At 44.3% G+C, this 17,763-nt stretch overlaps 1 protein-coding gene across 17 annotated transcripts in view; it reads left to right on the forward strand.

Moving 5' to 3' along the window:
* The window catches only part of LOC149363870 (uncharacterized), a 234,178-nt gene extending 221,039 nt beyond the window's left edge, over positions 1 to 13,139 (forward strand). For 16 of the 17 annotated variants that reach the window (XM_089573838.1, XM_089573836.1, XM_089573844.1 and 13 more), the window contains 5 exons: positions 215 to 314; positions 1,593 to 1,823; positions 6,812 to 6,900; positions 9,081 to 9,464; positions 11,552 to 13,139. In XM_089573838.1, coding sequence (XP_089429964.1) covers positions 215 to 314; positions 1,593 to 1,823; positions 6,812 to 6,900; positions 9,081 to 9,464; positions 11,552 to 11,746 — 999 coding nt within the window. In that variant the 3' untranslated portion in view covers positions 11,747 to 13,139. The remainder of the gene's footprint in view (positions 1 to 214; positions 315 to 1,592; positions 1,824 to 6,811; positions 6,901 to 9,080; positions 9,465 to 11,551) is intronic. The other variant, XM_089573853.1, reaches the window with a different exon arrangement.
* Positions 13,140 to 17,763: the final 4,624 nt, after the last annotated feature.

Here is a 17,763-nt window from a genome sequence, read left to right on the forward strand (position 1 = left end):
ATGCTCAGTCCCAAAATAAAGTGGGCAGAGGAAAGTTGAGGCTTGAAACTTGCATGGATTTATCTTGGTGCTTGGGGAACCCAAAAAGCCTTTTATGGAACTTAAGGATTTTGCAGAACCTAGTTTGAGAACCCCAGAATATAGTAAGAGGAAATGGAGAGCCTACAGGGGACGTTTCATTAACCCCCATTCCCCCTTTTTTTTTCGCTCACAGGTCAGCCGCTCATCGCTTGTTGCCGAGACTGAGTCCCCAAAGCCTTCTGTGGAGACTAATGGAAAAGCCGGAAGTGATGAAATTCAGAGTGTTGCTCAAGGTAGGTCAATACGTGTGGAACAGACTGAATGCCTAGCACACTGCGTGACAGAGATGATACCTGTTGCATACTAAGGGAACAAGCTGCTGCTGTCCATTAGAAGCTAAGCACCAATTCTTCAGAGTCCTTGTTGTAGCCTGTCCTCTCTATAACAGTTTTAATGCGATAGATAGCATTAACGGTTCCATGTCGCAGAAAAGCCGGCACCGTTGTCAGCTTTGGCGTGGGCTTGATTTGTAAGTTGGTGCGGGCTTGATCGTAACCACTGTCTTGTTTCTGTAGGAGCACCAACACTGAGCCAATCACTGCCACCCATGCTAACTGTACTAACGTGTCTTTCTCTCTTGCTTCACTGCCAGCTTTTTCTTCATGCTTAAAGGGCGACACTGGTCTTAAACCTATTTTCCTTATTTTTAGTCCAATCATAATGAAACTGTACCACCTTGCTCAGTTTTTTTATGCTAATTTCAACAATAAAATTACCTTTCTCATAAATTACTACTTTCCCAAGACAGTTAATTTTAATTAGTCATTCATTAGTACCTCGGTGCAAAAAAAACTGCTCAATCAAAAATAATTTTTAATCTATGGCTACATAGTATGGTGAGTAAAGAGTGCAATAATCAAAATCATTTTTCCATTTTACCTCATTGGTAATTTTACAGCACTTGGAATATCAATGTTCAAGGTGTGAATATAATGCATCGATAAACTTTGCAAAATTATAAATTTTTTAAGTGTGATTGAACAAATCTGCTTCGGTTATTGCACACACTGTGCCTTCAGCTTCCCTTAGCAAACAATGTGACATCTCTACTGTCCTAGATGTTGAGATATCGACATACTAAGACAGCCGGATGTCCAAAATTTTCATGCCATTAAATTGTCTGCTCCTGCATAAATTCAGCCCACACAATGATCTGAATTTAATATTATGGTCAAAATGTTGATTTCTTGAAGGAAAAAATTGGTACAGTTGGCAAATAATTGCTGTACATTCTACAAATGTCATTTTTTGAAAATCGATTTTTTGCTCATTTTTTAGTCTCGAAGACCAGTGTCCCCTCTTAACACAGCACAAAATTCTGGTGGCACCACTTCACCGCTTTGCCCTTGGAGTCGCAAACCACTGATGCTTGCCCTATCTCGCAGTCTGTCCACTGCCTTCAGCACTTTGCATTTGCCTGGCTCGCTTGCTCACTTACTGCAAACTGGCTGCATGTCTTTTCTTCTCCTCTCCCCTTCCTCCCTCCTCCTCTCTGCTGGCCCCCTGTGCAGTTCCTCCAGAGGTTGAGCCCCCTCTTTCTTCGAAGGTCACGGCTTCGGGGCCTGACCGAGTGGAATTGGCCAAGTGTGAGATGTGCGGCAAGCTAGGCACAAAGTCAAAGTTCAAAAAGTCAAAGCGCTTTTGCTCATCGTCGTGCGTCAAGCGCTTTAACCTGGCGTGCTCTGAGCGCCTTGGCATATTTGCCTTCACCTCGGAGCCCGAGAATGAGGACGAGCTTCCAGGTGAGGCTCCCCCCTTTCGGCGGGCTTCTTTGCCAGCTGCTCTTGTTTGCCCGCCACAGATGGAGAAGAAAAGTGTAATACCCCTGTCAAGCGGGCAAGTTAAGTGCACTTACGGGGAGTGCGCTTTGGCATCCCGAGTGACACTTTGGGCTACGCGATACTAAACGGGAAAGCAAAGTGCACTCATAGTAAAAAAATGATTGCTACAGAAAATGAGCGGAATTTCTGAACAGGCCGATGAAAAAGAAAAAAGACTAATAATATTTCATTGCTTAACGTGATAGTGCAAATAAAGCGAGGCTCAACAGTTTTTAACGATGAAAAAAAAAAAATGAAAATAGCAGAAAAGCCAAGACCAGCCAAGACTATCCAGAATTTCGACAAACAAGATGGCGGCGGGCAGCGATGTTGCATCTGATCACGTTTACTTGTTTTGTTGCTTCGGTTGTAGCTATAACCAACGAACTTTTTTCTGAAAACAGTGTTATAGCACATAAAATAAAGTTGTAAGTACTTTTTATGCATTATAAATTTTGTACCATTGGAACCGCTGGCGTCGAGGCTGCGCACTCGGCCAGCAAAGTGTGGTCCGTGAACGCACTCCTGGCGGAGTGCACTTTCCCGCGAGTGACACTCCACTTTCGTCGTTTAGATGCGGCAAAGTGTACTTACAGCAAAGTACACTCTCCGTAAGTGCACTTAACTTGCCCGCTTGACAGGGGTATAAATTTCGGGTGTCAGTCAAAGGGACACTGAGTACAAGTTCAGATTGGCCTGTATTGATTGGTTGATTACCAGCTTCTATTGGCAACTTTCTCTGAAACCAAGGTCAGAAAAGAGAATTGTAGGTATCGCCGTCACAGGCTCTTTTCACTAGCATGCCTTGATGACGTCAAGTGTGGATCGCACCACCTTGCATTTTCTATTATTCACTTTCTGCAAGCAGTCGTAAAGTTCATAATTTTCTCGACATCAGTGTCAGCTGTACAGGTTTGAATCGAACAGCGGAAAAAAATGTTCCAATTTTCAGTTACATTATGTCTTTGGCTACTTAATGGATGTCAAGGGGACCACAAAAAGCCCATTTTATTCTGGAAAAAAAAAATCGAATGGAGTTGCGCTCAGTGTGCCTTTAAGTGAGTAGAAGAATCAAGTTTTAGCTACTAGTTAGTTTGATTGAAACAGTGTAAATGTTTGGCTGGTGCTAGAACATGATGTAGAGTTTATGAATGCACTCCTCACAGTTTACTAACAAGTTTAAAGGAGGGGTTCTGGTTTAAACTGCTGCAATTTCAGCATTTGCTGTGTGTGATGTTGGATTGAACAGCACTTGCTCTATGCTATCATGCAGTGGTATGGGGCACTGCATCATTTTGCTGCATACTGCCTTCAGCTCTCCTTGCTACAGTATACACTTTTTCTCTCTTTTCTGCTATTGTCAAATGCTGCTTGCATTTTAGTATTACATTTTAGTAACATTGTCAAGCTCAACTCAAGTGGGAGGCTTTGAGCTCACAGAGGTCTGAGACGAGGCTAGCAACGACTGTAGGATGGTTGCATGCATGCCAATAGTCCTACCCATGAACATTGTGGAAACATTATGTCAATGAATGCAGGTTTAGCACTAGAAGAAAACAATGTTTTGAGTTCATTACTGATCCCAGTAGCATTATTATAGAACACAATTGAAATTTTGATGTCTCTGCTCCTTTGAGTGCGTTCACTGTCCTGTGAATTGCAGTGTTGTGTGGAGGAGAGCTGAGCTTGTAGCAAGCTTTCATAATGTTGTCTTGAACGAAACAAAAATTGGGAACAATTAGATTGGATCTGCACAATTAGTAAATCACGCCATACTTAGAAGAATGCTTTCACATATACAGACCAATTCAGTAATGCTCTAGGGTACTGCGAAGGTTTGTTCAACCATTGTGCACAATGGCAAATAGTTTTGGCTGGATCTCACTTTTTTTTCTCTCTCTCTCTCTCTCTCTTCGTATTTGCGGAAGCAAAGAATAGCCCCTGATTTCGGTAGCTTACCACAGAATTTTGGTGGCCTAACACAGAATTTTACCTTAGAGATGGGGGTTGGGCTTATTGGTTTAAACTGAAAAACACTGGTAAAAGTATTCCAGATTGAATTTTTGGATCATCATCATCATTAACACCAAAAATGCACGCCACATCTAGCTTATAATTGAGTAGTAGTTACACTTAGTCAGGGGAGAAAATTGACCAAGTATGTAAGCTAGGGGAGTTGTCAGGCGGTGCTACCGTTGGATTAAATAGTGCAGTTATGCATTTTGAGGCGTTGTTCTGTTACCTTTTGTATGCCTCTGCAGACCATGGATGGATGGATGGATGGATGGATAGGAGCGCCCCCTTTGAAACGGGGTGGTGGCAATTGCCACCATGCTCAGCTTTTCTTTATTTATTATTTTTTTTTGTTTACTGTGTTGGCAATTCTCATTAAGATTCTCCATCAACTTTGCCTACGGTTTCCTACTATTCTAACCTTATGTCACATCTCTGCTTTTCAGCCACCAATCCTCCAATCGCTTTTTGCTGACTTCCACTGCAGATTTATTTACATGACCATTGTTATCTTTAAACCCTAGGGCCTCAGAAAGAGTGACTGTGCCTGCATCGACATCCGGATGGATACCATCACATTTGATTATGAGGTGTTCAATTGTTTCCACAGATCTACCACACACTGCACATGTGTCATCTTCTTCGTTAAATTTCTTTTTGTAGCTGCGCGTTCTAAGACACCCTGATCTAGCTTCAAAAAGTAGGGCACTGCCTCTTGAGTTATCATAGAAAAATTCTTTCCTGATCTGCCTTTTCCAGAATCGATATAGTTCTACACTATGTTTCTTTTCCATTGAATTCATCCAATTTTTAACTTCCGCGTTTTTAACCTGTCGTTTAATGCTCTTTCTTTCTCCGTCCTCATGACCGGCATACTTACTGGTTAGTTTTCTAGTTCTTTTCCGCCACTGTGAGTCAACGTTCTTTCTGTATAAATATTTAAATACCTTAGCTGCCCATCTGTTATCGTCCAATTTCCTCAGGCGTTCTTCATATAGTATTTTACTCTTAGCTTCCCGTGCCTCGAACGATGCCCAGCCCATATCCCCTTGTACTGCCTCGTTTGTGGTTTTGCCGTGTGGTTTTGCATAGGCTCCACCTCTATGCCATCTGCTGGGTGAAGCACTATTTGTTTGCTGTCATCACCTGCTTAGGGCTGTTAATTAAGTAATTTTCTCCACTGCATATGAGGACACTGATCTGAAACCATCATCATGTATAAGCATCATACAGCACGCAGAGCACTTGACAGCCCGCCTACTTGCTTAAGGCAGTGCAAGAACCTCACAATATAACATGAAAATACAGTTTTGAGAAATAAACTTCCACTTGTTTTTTTTTTGTCTTATAGCTCTGCCATGTAACTTCCTTTATTTTTTCATCATCACCCTTGGTTTTGTCAATGATGATAGCAATTCCTTTTACAAGTACAGTTGTAAGCACGACCACATGTGCGAGAATTACTGGTAAATGGATTGCATGTGCTGACACAAAGTGCAAGGTAAACTGTATGTGGCTTTTGAGTGTACAGGAATACCACATTGTGTCTTTCAAAAAAAAACAGTAGTTCACCTGTACAAAATAGTTTTCACAGAGAAAAAGAAAACCACAAACTGTGTTTTGAAATAAACACCGAAAGAATTTTGTTGAATTTTCTAAAAGTAAATACAGAAAAGTTCAACCCCTACATAGAGTATTCTCAAAGGGAGTCCTCTGGACCGTTAATTTTTTGGAACTTGCATATGTTTTACCCGTATCAGAAACCTTCAGTGCTTTTACTGGTTATGAAGCTCTGCAGCAAGTTTGATATGGGAACAGAAGCTGCTGCCAGGGGTGCCACTGACCGTCTAAGGGAATAGCAAAACTTGGAGAGGAGATTTGGACCCTACAAGTGGCTACTTTTTCTGGGTTGCAATATAGTGGCAGCATGAACAGGTGTTCTTTGTGGCTTTCTAATCTTTACATCATCCTTGGATCTCTGTTTTAAAGAGACAGAATGCTGTTTGCGGTGTTTACAGGGTGCGGCAGGTATTTGAGAACGCACATTATAAGCGACACACCATCCTGTACATCATAGTTTCAAATCCTTTTTTTGCTGCGGGCAAGCAAGGCAGAACTTCGGCTCAGGAAATGAAGACATGCAGTCACAGAATCCTTGGCTGCTAGTCACCCTGATTCAGAAACCATTACATTCTTGTATGTTGCCAGTCATTCATTTTCGATATGTGGAAAGAACTGGAGGCTGCCAGGGGTGACATAGACACTTTTTCCATCAGGAAACGACATTGTCGGCATTCTGACACTTAGAATGCCAGAATGCATCAGTCGCATCCAAGGTATCGTGATGAGGGCCCTCGTCAAGGAGGTAGAGATTGATAAGGCCACTATCAGACATTTCGTTCATGAGAACATTCGGTGCAAGTCGTGCTATGCAAAAAAAAAAGCAGTTCTTTTCCGAGAAAACTAAGGAGAACAGCCTGACCAGAACCAAGCGCTTCTTGAACAAACTGCAGAACCATTCCCATTTCTTACAGTAAGGCACCGAACAGTGCTGTAAATTCCTGGATTACTACTGTAGCATGTGGGAGGCAGTACGTTTTTCAGCAAGAATCCACAGCATCCCACACAGCCCATACAACTCAATAGATGGCCGGAAATCTCCATGACCATATAGTTATTTTTTGTACAGTTTGGGTATTCAAAACATTCGCTGCATTGTGAGAAATCTCTGCTCTCACAAGCTCCACTGTAAAAACCAGTTAGGTTTAAATTTTATCTTTTCTCAAAATCAGGTGGCTGGGGCCAAGATGACTGAATTTTATCTCTTTCAGTGTTTGCACATCCTGTTTTGTATGTTATTTGCCTAATCCTATTCTGTGCCTTGTGCCTCAATGCAGGTAAGGTGACCAAAAAGAAGAAAATGGGAAGGAAGAGGTATCGAAATGGCCAAGGAAACCATTTCAACGACTTCCCACCTGAGAAATGGGTAAGCAGTATGGTAGCTGTTGTCACTGGTTTTCTCCGGGGCTAGGCAAAAGTTTTGGTAGTTCTTTCCTTATTAATATTAATACTGTATTTGCAACAGGCAGGATATAGTCAGCTATTGGGTCTTTTTCAGTACTTTAAGTGTTGTACTCGCCACATTTATTTAATTCGCACCAGTCCTAAATAAAATGAAATCACTTGGGGAATACACATGTGCTCACTTAGAGCGTGCAATGCGCCAGTCAGATACATTCCTTGCATTAAGAAAAGCTTGGCTCCTGCCAGACAGTAAAACAAAGTAGTGGTTAGTTAGCAGTGTCATTTCCTTTATTAAAAACTTACACAAAAATGTTGTTTCAAGAATTTTTAAACCTCAATCTAACAAGTGAAACTGCGTAGCTAGGAACAGAGGTCAAACTGCTTAAAAAAATACCTTGCTTTCAATGATCACAAAAGTTGCTCTGTATCATTAATCTTTTTCTGATGAAGATTATTTTTTAAACCTTTCGCATCCCAAATCTTTACCCAATTTAATGCTGTTCCGGTCCAAAGCTGTTTCACTAGTTTCGGGTGCCGCGTAAGAAAACAAGAGCTGTGCTCTGAGAACAGTGCATGAAATGTTTATTTTTGGTGTTTCTTTATGTGTCCAAGTCTTTCTACAATGTCTGGGTAGCATGTGGTATAAGAGATAGCGTGTCGTTCATAGTGAGGAAAACTTACACAATTCAGCCATGGAAAAGCTTGTCGGGCGTTGCTCAACAGCAGACAGGAATGACCGTGTTGTGTTGTCGGGAGGCACCCGACTAGGGATAGCAAAGGATTAAACCTCATACGGCCAATATAAAAAATTTATAATGTAAAGTATATAATTTCAAGTTTTCACTTTGCTCACTTTGTGTGAACTTATGTGTGTAAATGTTTGTGCTGAATTTCAGTCTTAAGGTGGCATCATCCTGTGTACCGAGCACTTTTGAAGTATTAAGATCCAATGATCCTTTAGTACAAGTTTTCCCAAAATGGGCTCCAAAGAATGCTCGAGTTACTTGAATGCTAGTGTTGAGTTCCCCAAGCTCTGAAATCCACGCATGCGCCTCGCACCAACCAACCAACCTTTTCCGGGAACTGTTCATGCTGTCGTTGTTGACAGCTGGCTATTTCATTTCTATGGCCAGTCGGTATGGATTGAGTATGAGCATAGCTGAAGGGGCAACACACCTTTTTTTGCATATATGTCTGGCAGAAAAAGAAAAGGCTGAGAGTGGAAATGCAGGGTTTGCAAAGGACACAATGTTTGAGAAACAGTGTTGTAGAAGTTTTCACTGAGTAACTGGCGGTCTTGATCAAATCTCTGCCTCTGTGTGTAGTGTTTTTTCCCCCTCTCCAAAAAGTTTTACCTAATGTGATCCAGTGGCTCCTTAATGAGAGAATTTGTTTTTCTGTATAAATAACCGAGAAGTAAAGCTCTGTTTCTGTACTGGATAAACAGAAAAACATCTTTTTGATTTAAGTAGCTCCATCTCCTTGACACTGAAATTTCAGTGCAGCAGTATGCTTACGCATTGAAGTGATTTTCCGAAGGGGACCCAAATCGCTAGTATTTCTGAGTAGTATTTCGTCGCACTGTGTGCACAGCACTACTGTGCCATGCTGCACCTTATTCTACCGTGTGCTTCTGAATTTTCAAATGGCCTAAATGCAAGGTATGAAATCGGCACTGAAAGTGGACTGTTGACCTTCTGAAGAACGTAGTTGCTGGATCGGCAGGAGAAGAATATAATTAACAAAGGCGTATGATGTACGCTGATATTGTATTAGCACCAAATTGAGGACCCTCTAACTAAATGAGCGTGTTTAGGATTATAGCAGGCTTACATTCAGGACTTTGCATATATGCATTTTTTTTTACTATGGTGGCCAAACAAAGGGGGATGCTTAGAATCACGGACTGCTTAGTTCCACTTTAATGTGGTAAGTTTAATATGTGGTAAGTCTTGATGTGATACCCAGTTGTTGCAGACTTTCTTTGTGCATTGCCAGATAGCACAAAGCCACCTACAGCAAAGCATTTGCAAAACAACTGTGCCCAGTTTCAGCAGCAAAATGGGCTGGCATTTTTCTGCAGTTTTGTGCTCTGAATTTCACTCATTTTTGTTTTCTTTTGTATACTTTTATACCTCACAGCAACAGCAGCAACAGCCTCAGCCAGAAGAGTCACAACAGTCACAGGCACAGTCACTGCCACAACAGCAACAACAACAACAGCAACAACAACAACAACAGCAGCAGCAACAACAACAACAACAACAACAGCAGCAGCAGCAGCAGCAGCAACAGAAGGTTCAGGACAAAGATGTGAGCATGGACACTCTGGAGCCTGCGAAGGGCGACACCAGCACACCCATGGAGACTGCCGCCGTGAGCACGCAAGGGCTTGAGCCACCACAGCAGCTTTTGAGGCCCGAGAGTTCTGTCGAGTCACCCGCGCCAGCTCCGCCTGTCGAGATGGAGGTGGACGCTCCAGAGCCAGCACCAGTTCTGCCCAGCAAGAACCCGAAAAGCTGGACGGTGAGTGTGCCAACAGTGTGCGATGCAGTTTTAGTAGGTGGAAAGCTAATTTCGCTATTTCCCCTCAAGACAAGGCGTGAGAGGTCTAAATATACGCATGGAAAAGAACATGCCAAAGATAAATGCCCCATTATTAGCATGGGAACGAGTAGATGACCGAATATTGTCACATTAATACCGGGAATCACTGGTAGCAGCTACCTTCTGGAATGGAAAGCCAGATTTTTGTGGTGTGCGTTCCAGCGAGAAAACTAGAGAAAGAAGCTACTGGTGCATTCTAAATGGCCAGGACTTGTTGCAAACTATAGATATTTTATAAAGAGAGCAGTAAGAATGATGGGGACACTTTTATTTATATTAATTTTTGTAATGAAATGCTTTGTGGCAAAAATAAATGCCATAAAGGGTGGGAGGGTTTAGCATCCCAAAGCGACTCAGGCTATGAGGGACGCCGTAGTGGAGGGCTCCGGAAATTTCGACCACGTGGGGTTCATTAGCCTGCACTGACATTGCGCAGCACACGGGTCTCTAGAATGCAAGAAGCACACAATGCAAAAGGCTGCATGAAAATCCATGGAGCAAATGTCACGCTATGCTTTCTGCAAGTGGGGCAGTCAGGTGAAGGAAAGCTTTTGCAAAAACTGGCATTTTAACGGAGATTTCAGCCAGTTTTTTGCTGCCGTACATTCACAAAAACAAGTCACTTCTGGGCTGTTTTCAGAGAAAATGTTATGGGATACAATTAAAAAGACCTTAGTGATACCAAATCTGGTGTTTCCTAAAATCCAATTTTTTTTTGCAAGATTTTCGCGATTTGATCTCTGCATCTCCCCCTTAACACTAGTGTTAATCATTGTCCAGCAACTATAAAAACTAGTTTGAAAACTACTGTTAATCATTGTCCAGCAACTATAAAAACTAGTTTGAAATTAAATGTTATTCTGAAATTTGCGTGAAAAGTTACATAATTGTGCCAAATTTGGGTACATTTCATCTGTAAATGATGAAAGTAGTTCTGATTACCACATCCCTCATTGACTATATGACCATCATATCATACACATAAGAAAATTACCTTTTGCTGCTGATGGTGACAATGGACCAAACAGCGCTGCATCTAAGTTGATGAGAGGGACGAGAGTTATAAGCCATGGCCCACGAAATTGTCCATGAGAGGGCCATGAGCATTACGAATGCCGTCACATGAATGAACCACGTCTCGACGCTGAACTGTTCTTCCCTGGCAGAGCCATCATGGTAGCTTGCCCTGTTTTTAACTCGTATATGCCAAAACTTGCGGATTTTAAGAAAATAAAAATATTTTCAATATACCTATGTTTTTTCTTCACAGTTCAGAATTACTTCACAGTTTACTTCACAGTTCACTTTTTAGCGGTCCTACAGTGTGTTAGACTAGCCATATTGTCTACCTGTTAGACATTGTAAAGCTTCAAACATTTGACATCAACTTAAAATCACATTTATCAATTACGGTGGTTTCCGTATGAAAATGCAAAAATTAACTTTTTCTTGCAGGATCACAATCTAGTCAGTGGGGTCGAATTACGAAAATAGCGTCCAGAGAAGACTGGTGGACCCTTCTCAATGCACGCAGTGCATGGAACTGAACGCACACAACAACCCTTTTACAGGAAATGTTTAGACCCTCATGAACCTACGCTAGTGGGCGCAACGACATGTAGGACGCTAGGCATATATGGGTTAAAACAGTCGTTGAATAAAATTACACTTGGCCCCACTCACATTTAACATGCACTATTTGTTTTGTTCTGAGAACTGAATGAGAGAGCATTCGATTCGCTATTTGAAAATTTCGAATATTAGGACAACCCTAGTGCTTGGCATGTAACTAGCTCATTTCCAGATGACAAAGGTGATCCAGGACATAGAAAGTTACATGTGAAAAAAAAAAAATCTACATACATTATACCTTTTTAGGAGTTCTCTATATCTTTAAATGAAAATTCTGTTCTGTATGCCTTCCTCTTCTACTCAAAGCATCTAAACATGCTCTTATCTCACTGTTCTCTTAAATGGCTTTCCTTTTTTTTTTCTACCGCTTTCAGGTTCAAGAAGTCGCAGACTACATCCAGGAGCTTCCAGGCTGCACTGATTACGCAGAAGAATTCCGCTCCCAGGAAATCGATGGTCAAGCACTGCTGCTGCTCAAGGAGGATCACTTGATGACAGCCATGAACATCAAGCTTGGCCCGGCTCTCAAGATATGTGCCAAGATCAACGCCCTGCGTGAAGAACAGTAACCCACTTCAAACAGGTGCACACCGCTTGTGTTCGGACTTCACATCTTCTTCCCAGTGCTCAATCTGACAAAATGCAAACTGTGCTGCGGATAGAGTCAGTTTACAGTTATTCGACTGACCCCAAGACTGGATAAAGTCTCACGTGCGATTGCCATAGTGTGTGCGTAGGTCCATCCTGTGGTAATGTGTGAAGTGGTCCCCTGCTACAAAACGTGTCTGAAGTGCACTGGAGTGACATTGCACTGTGTCGGTTGTGTTTATGTGAACTGCAGGAGGTGTTCGCGTAGAGTCCTTATCGCATCAGGTTTTTTTCAGCACCTGAACTTTTCCAAGCTTTGTGTCGTGTCCTGGAGCAGCTTTTGATGGCATTGCTGTGTGCGTGTATGTACAGTGCTCGTGAGATTGAATGAGGACAAAGCGCTGGATGCTCTTGTTTGTCTGAAACCCTATTGAACATAACAGGATCTGTGTGGTACCATGCCAAGAAAGGAAACTGTTCTTGCTATCATATCCACATGACGATCTCCGCATGATGCGGGTGGAAAAAGGAAACAGGCATTCCCATATAAAAAGGTTTGAACATTGCTTGGTAAACCCATGTGCTGTGGAAACTAGCACAACTGACCCATTGCATGCATGTGCAAAAAGAGAGTTATTTGTATATTACATTTTGTGCAGATATTTGCCGCCTTTAGATTTGCGAGTGCGCAGGTTGGTGATCTTCCATGCATCTTGTAGAGTTCCTGCAAATCTGACTGGAGGCTAAATGTTTCCTTTCTTATTTATTGTTGCCCAATGAAATTATTGTACATCCTTCTTTAAGAACTGAGAGACGAATCTTACCAAATGTGTGTGTTTGTGACGGTGACCACAAACAACAGTTCTTGACCTCACTGCTTGATACAGCCAGAGGAGAAATGAGCTGTGCCTGCAGTGGGCATCTCATGTACAAAGTTTAATGTCTGTTGGAGGAGAACCCCTTGGCTTGTTTTCATTAGTGATGTGTGTATGTGTGTGTGTGGCCCATGTGTGTGTGAGACTGCACATTTTATGATGTCTTGTGCTTTGTAAAATATGAACCCGCCTTTTTTTTTCTTTGTGAGAACTGGTCAGGAGTTTTTGTGCATCCTGATGCCTGAGACTAAGCGTCGAACATTGTCTGTACATCTGTTGAGCAGTTTTTCTCTTGTAAGTATTGTTTATGTAGGAGAGCAAATCGAATCTTGTCTGTCCTTTCATTTGCTCTTGCAGCTTGGCTCAAGCTGTAGTAATGATGTAAACATACTTATGAAATCAAATATTTCATATTTATTTGTCATGCTGGAGAGACATGTAATTATACTTAAAAGTACTTGCCCAGATGTTAATAAAAATGCTGTACCCTCTCTAACAAGCCTTGAGCTTGCTGAATGGGCCACTGTATGCGGCCACCACAGTTCATATCTTCCAGCCTACGTCAAGTAAAAAAAGAGTTGTGGTGCATCATCTGCAGCTCTAAACAAAACCTGCAGGTTGTATGGGCTAACAAGCCTATGCGTGCAACTGTAACCTACCCACCCTTTGATTGCAATCATTTCTAGGGCTCACTTGAAGCACATCACCTCTGTTGACACAGTCTAGAACACTGTGACGGCTTAAACTAACTTCTGCCTCTTGGGCGCACTCAATGTGAACAAAAATTGGTGTACAGGAGTTCGCAGATAAAATTTGGTGTGCAGAATGTTTTGCACAAAAGCCCGTCCACAGAATTTTACGGACAAAACTGTATCGAGGCAGCCATTGAAGATGAAATTGCCTTAGAAACTCTCATAAGCAAACGTTACAGCACCCAGCACCTTATTGTGCGGACCATCGCAGAAATAAAATTAGTATAGCCAAGAACATGGGCAGGATATAGTTTAGGATTGCAAAAAACAAGAACAGGGCTGAAAGTTAGAAAGGTACGAAATAAGATTGCCTCAAATTTACTAGGCGAGGTGGCGACAGCCACCGCTGCAATTATAGAGAATGGCAACAAAATTCAACCATTCATTGGAGTTGTCTGCGTTTGAAAATGGTTAACATGGACCACACACACAGTTTCTAAATATTGCCTTAAGTAAAAGCTTGCTCCACCGTCTATTCACCCACCTTGGAAATGCTAGAAAAACGAGGTTTCTTGCTTGGCTTGGCTAGTGCTAGCCCCAAAACATAATTACAACTGCAGATATATAAAGTTTCGCAAAAAATATTGCAAATGAACGCTTTTTTATGATCAAAATGTCCTGCAATAACACGTGCTTACTGTACATTGCAATAAATTAGTAGAAAAGCAGACAGGTATCAACAAGCACCAAATTTGACCATGGTGAGAGAAGTCTTTCTCTTCATGTTGACAAATGTAACCAACTGTCGAAAACAATTTTGCGGAAGCAACACTACGCGAGGCGCCGAGCCATTTCGTGGAACCGAGGAAAGGCCATAGTGCGCGTGCGCGAGGAGCAGGGACGTCACACGGCGCATAGCTCGCGATCCGCCGCCCTCAGAGGTGCCGCCGCCCCACTGACAGTTGCGCATGCGCAGTAGCGGCGCATAGCTAGCGTGACGGGGCCGTCCCTGCTTGCGCGTGCTATCCATTGCCTCTCTTTTTCCTCGTTGCGTTCGCAATCCTCCAGGTTTAACCAGAGCTAAACCACTACCAATTTCTTTTTTTTTTGGCCATTAATAGGCACATTTTTCGGGGCAAATAATCTTTCAAAAAAATTTTTAACGCTTCATCGGCTTCCGTTTTGGCTTTGTCAATAATAGACACCTTTAGTATACCGTGTTCCTAGAGTATACCGGTACCGGAGTACCGGGCACCCGCGCGCAGCCAATGCGCAGATCGCCTTGTCGGCGCCAGATGGCGCCACGTACCCGGCAGCTGCGCGCGCGCGTGTAGCATCGGGACCAATCAGCGCGGGCTCAGCGGTGGTGGGCGGGCACCCGGTACTCCGGTACCGGTAACGGTAACACGTTACACGGTATGCTAAAAGTGTCTAATAGGAACGTTTCGTTGGTGTTGTCTACGTCGCACAGGTGAGTTTACGAATTGACAGCGGACTTGCGCTTATCATCCAGAGCAGCTCATAAATCCGTTCTTCGCTGAAACGGCGTGATCTGTGCGTAAGCGCGAAGAAAATGCGGACTGGCGAACATGCGCACTGTTTTCGAAAATGAGGCAACTAGAAGTTTTCCCGGCACCGACGTCATAGCGACCGCCATCTGGGTCCTGGAAGCGCGGTGAAAGCCTGGACGCTTCCGTCGCCAACCGCGGTTCCCGCCTAGCCTGTACGCCCAGTGGCTTCAGTGATGTCATGTGAAAACTATGTGCATAAAGTTTGGCCACCGTCACTTCTTTTTCTCGAGCGTGCAACCAGAAACACAGCACAGGAGTTACGTTAGCTCATCCGTGACTTCACGTACAGACGCTCTTCACAGCGAAAGCAGATTACATCTGTGAATTTTACCACACGGAAGCACAGTTGCTGCACCTGCGCATTCTTTACGGGGACCCCAATAGTAGTTGCTCTGCAGTTACTGCTGCCTTCAGATGCTTCGGATCTGAGAAGGACTGCGTGTGCAGCTGGATAACTACAAAGCAGAAATGAAAACGAAACTGAACCACCAAGAAATGCAATCCATAGAGCAGTCAACAAGCCACGAGGTGTCGTTCCGAAACCCCGTTTTCTGGCGTGCCTCGGGCGGTACATGCCTGGCCACCAGCTTCCTGGAAAGGAACTCTACGGGACCATAAGTGGGCACCCGAAGACAGAATCCTTTGAGGTAAGTTGAAAGGGGCTTTCGACCGAGCTTCCGTACCCGGACGCTTTAATGCTAGCGGTATTCTTCGCTGGCGCGCTAGAAATGGATAGCGCGAAATTAAGTTTCACTGCGAAAACTGCGTTGTCAGCAGTTGTGTGCATCCCTTGACTGGGCGACTGCATAGAATACTGGTGTTTTTCATAACCTAGAGAAGACGCCTCAAGTAATCCAGTATGGCAGCGTTACGGAGGACACCTGTGTCCTATCCAAACCCGCCACTCACAACCGAGGTCCTCTTTTCAGCATCTCACCCTACCAGACATGGGTACTCTCACGAAGGTGAACCCTCGTGAGGGCTTCACTCGGTGAAGTTAGGGAGGATTGACGCAAAAAAAAAAAAAAAAAATGCGAGGGCGAGATGGGGCAGAGGTAGTCAGAAGAAGATTAGGGAGGAAAATATGCACCGGTCCAGGGTTAAGTGTGTTCAAAGTTCGTGGCTACCCCGACGTTTCTCTAAGTATCCTGTCCGGGCCGCAGCCTGTTCCAGAAAGCACGTGGCCGACGACTAAACGAAAACAAATAAACAAAAACTGTAGTCGGAAGACGGGCTACACAATCCGCACGGCCCATTCACTCCGAGCTGAGTACTATTATAGGTAAACACAAAATGGGATAAAGCGAACGAAAACACCGCGTTAACTCGGAGAAGTCGAGAAAAAGCTGCAACAAGTGACGGAGATAAGCGCCAGGTTACCAAGCAGGCGGTTCGGTGTTTCTCAAAAGGAAGCCACCCGTAACAGGCACAAAATGCATTACTCTCCCGGCTGCAACGAGCATGGGCGTCCGGAGGGGGGGGGCAAGGGGGGGCGGCTGCACCCCCCTGGAAAATCACTCACTCGAACCGTGAGTGATGGCCGCACGTCAGGGGCGGCGGTGCGCTCAGCCAAAAGAGTAAAAGCGGCCCTGCTTCCACGCTTTGGGTCACATCTGCAAAGTGCCGCGTCCGGGGACGCGTCGTTGCAGACATACAGCGGCACCGGCGAGCATGTGTTTCGAGCCGTCTTGAGATGTGTGCCTGTTTCTTTGATCTCTAGAGAGATAGCGACACGGAGGCAGACAGTGCACACCCCGGCCACCGATGAATTCTTCAGGAGGGAGGGACAAATCAGCCGTGTCCATCCCCGCTTTGTCGGACTGCTCAGGGGCAAGCGGGCGATGAGTTGGCGCCGCCGCCGCTCGCTGTCTCCTCCGATCCACGGGAGAGCGCAGTTCGGTACAAGCGCCGCTTTCAGAATTTTCGGCAAAGGGGATTAGCTGCTTTTGTTCACGGCGACGCAGTCTCCAGAGGCGCCCCCACACCAGCGTTCCTTGCGTCTTCTCCGGAAACCAGCGCCTTTGGTCAAGGCAGCCCGATGGCGCCTGCCTGGCTCGCCTGTCACCTCTGGCTGGGCCTCAAATCCCAACAGCGCCCATGTACTGTGCGATGTCAGTGCATGGTAAAGAGACCGTCCGTCCCTCATAGCCTGAGTCGTTTTGGGGCTCTGAACCTCATAAAAACACACAAAACAAATTTTCCGACCGGAGTGGCGAGTGTCCCTTCCCCTCGGAAGTCGCGCGGCGTTCCTTGCGTGTGCGCGCCTCTTTGTTTGTGCTTCGGTGCTTTTAGTGGCCGGTTGTCAACGAAGCTGAGAACAACCAAGACAGCGGACGAGAAAACGACGAGCGGCGAGTAGTGTGTGTGCAAATACTCGACTGTGCGGTTGCGCGAGCAAGATGGAGCGAGGTGTATGAAGCTGCGAGCGTGCATTTATCTTGTAAATAAGTTTTCGCTGCATACATAGTCATTTTTTGTTTTCAACGTACGCATTCAACCGTTTTTCCAATCAATGTGTATATATTTTTAACACTACCAACCCCGAGGAACTCCATAGCCAGCTTTGTCTCGCGCGGTCCCGAATGATGGATATTCGACGCTTCTTCAAGCGTCAGCGGTTGTCTGACGAAGCATTATCCAAATGCGCCCCTGCAGATTCTGGTGTGACATGTGACAACGGTGTAGCATTTGAACAGAGTGATGCAAGCTTTTATCACCGGACAGTAGCTGATGTCGTCGACTCCATGGAAGGGACTCTGTCAACCGTGAGTTCAGGTGATGCAGCAGGCCGAGATGATTCCATTTCTCCTTTCTTGGGATTCAAGTCCGGATTTGACCAGAGCGATGCAACCTTTCATCA

Source organism: Amblyomma mixtum, chromosome 2 (genome assembly GCF_055824585.1).
Source record: "Amblyomma mixtum isolate Tamu chromosome 2, ASM5582458v1, whole genome shotgun sequence".
Taxonomy (NCBI): domain Eukaryota; kingdom Metazoa; phylum Arthropoda; class Arachnida; order Ixodida; family Ixodidae; genus Amblyomma; species Amblyomma mixtum.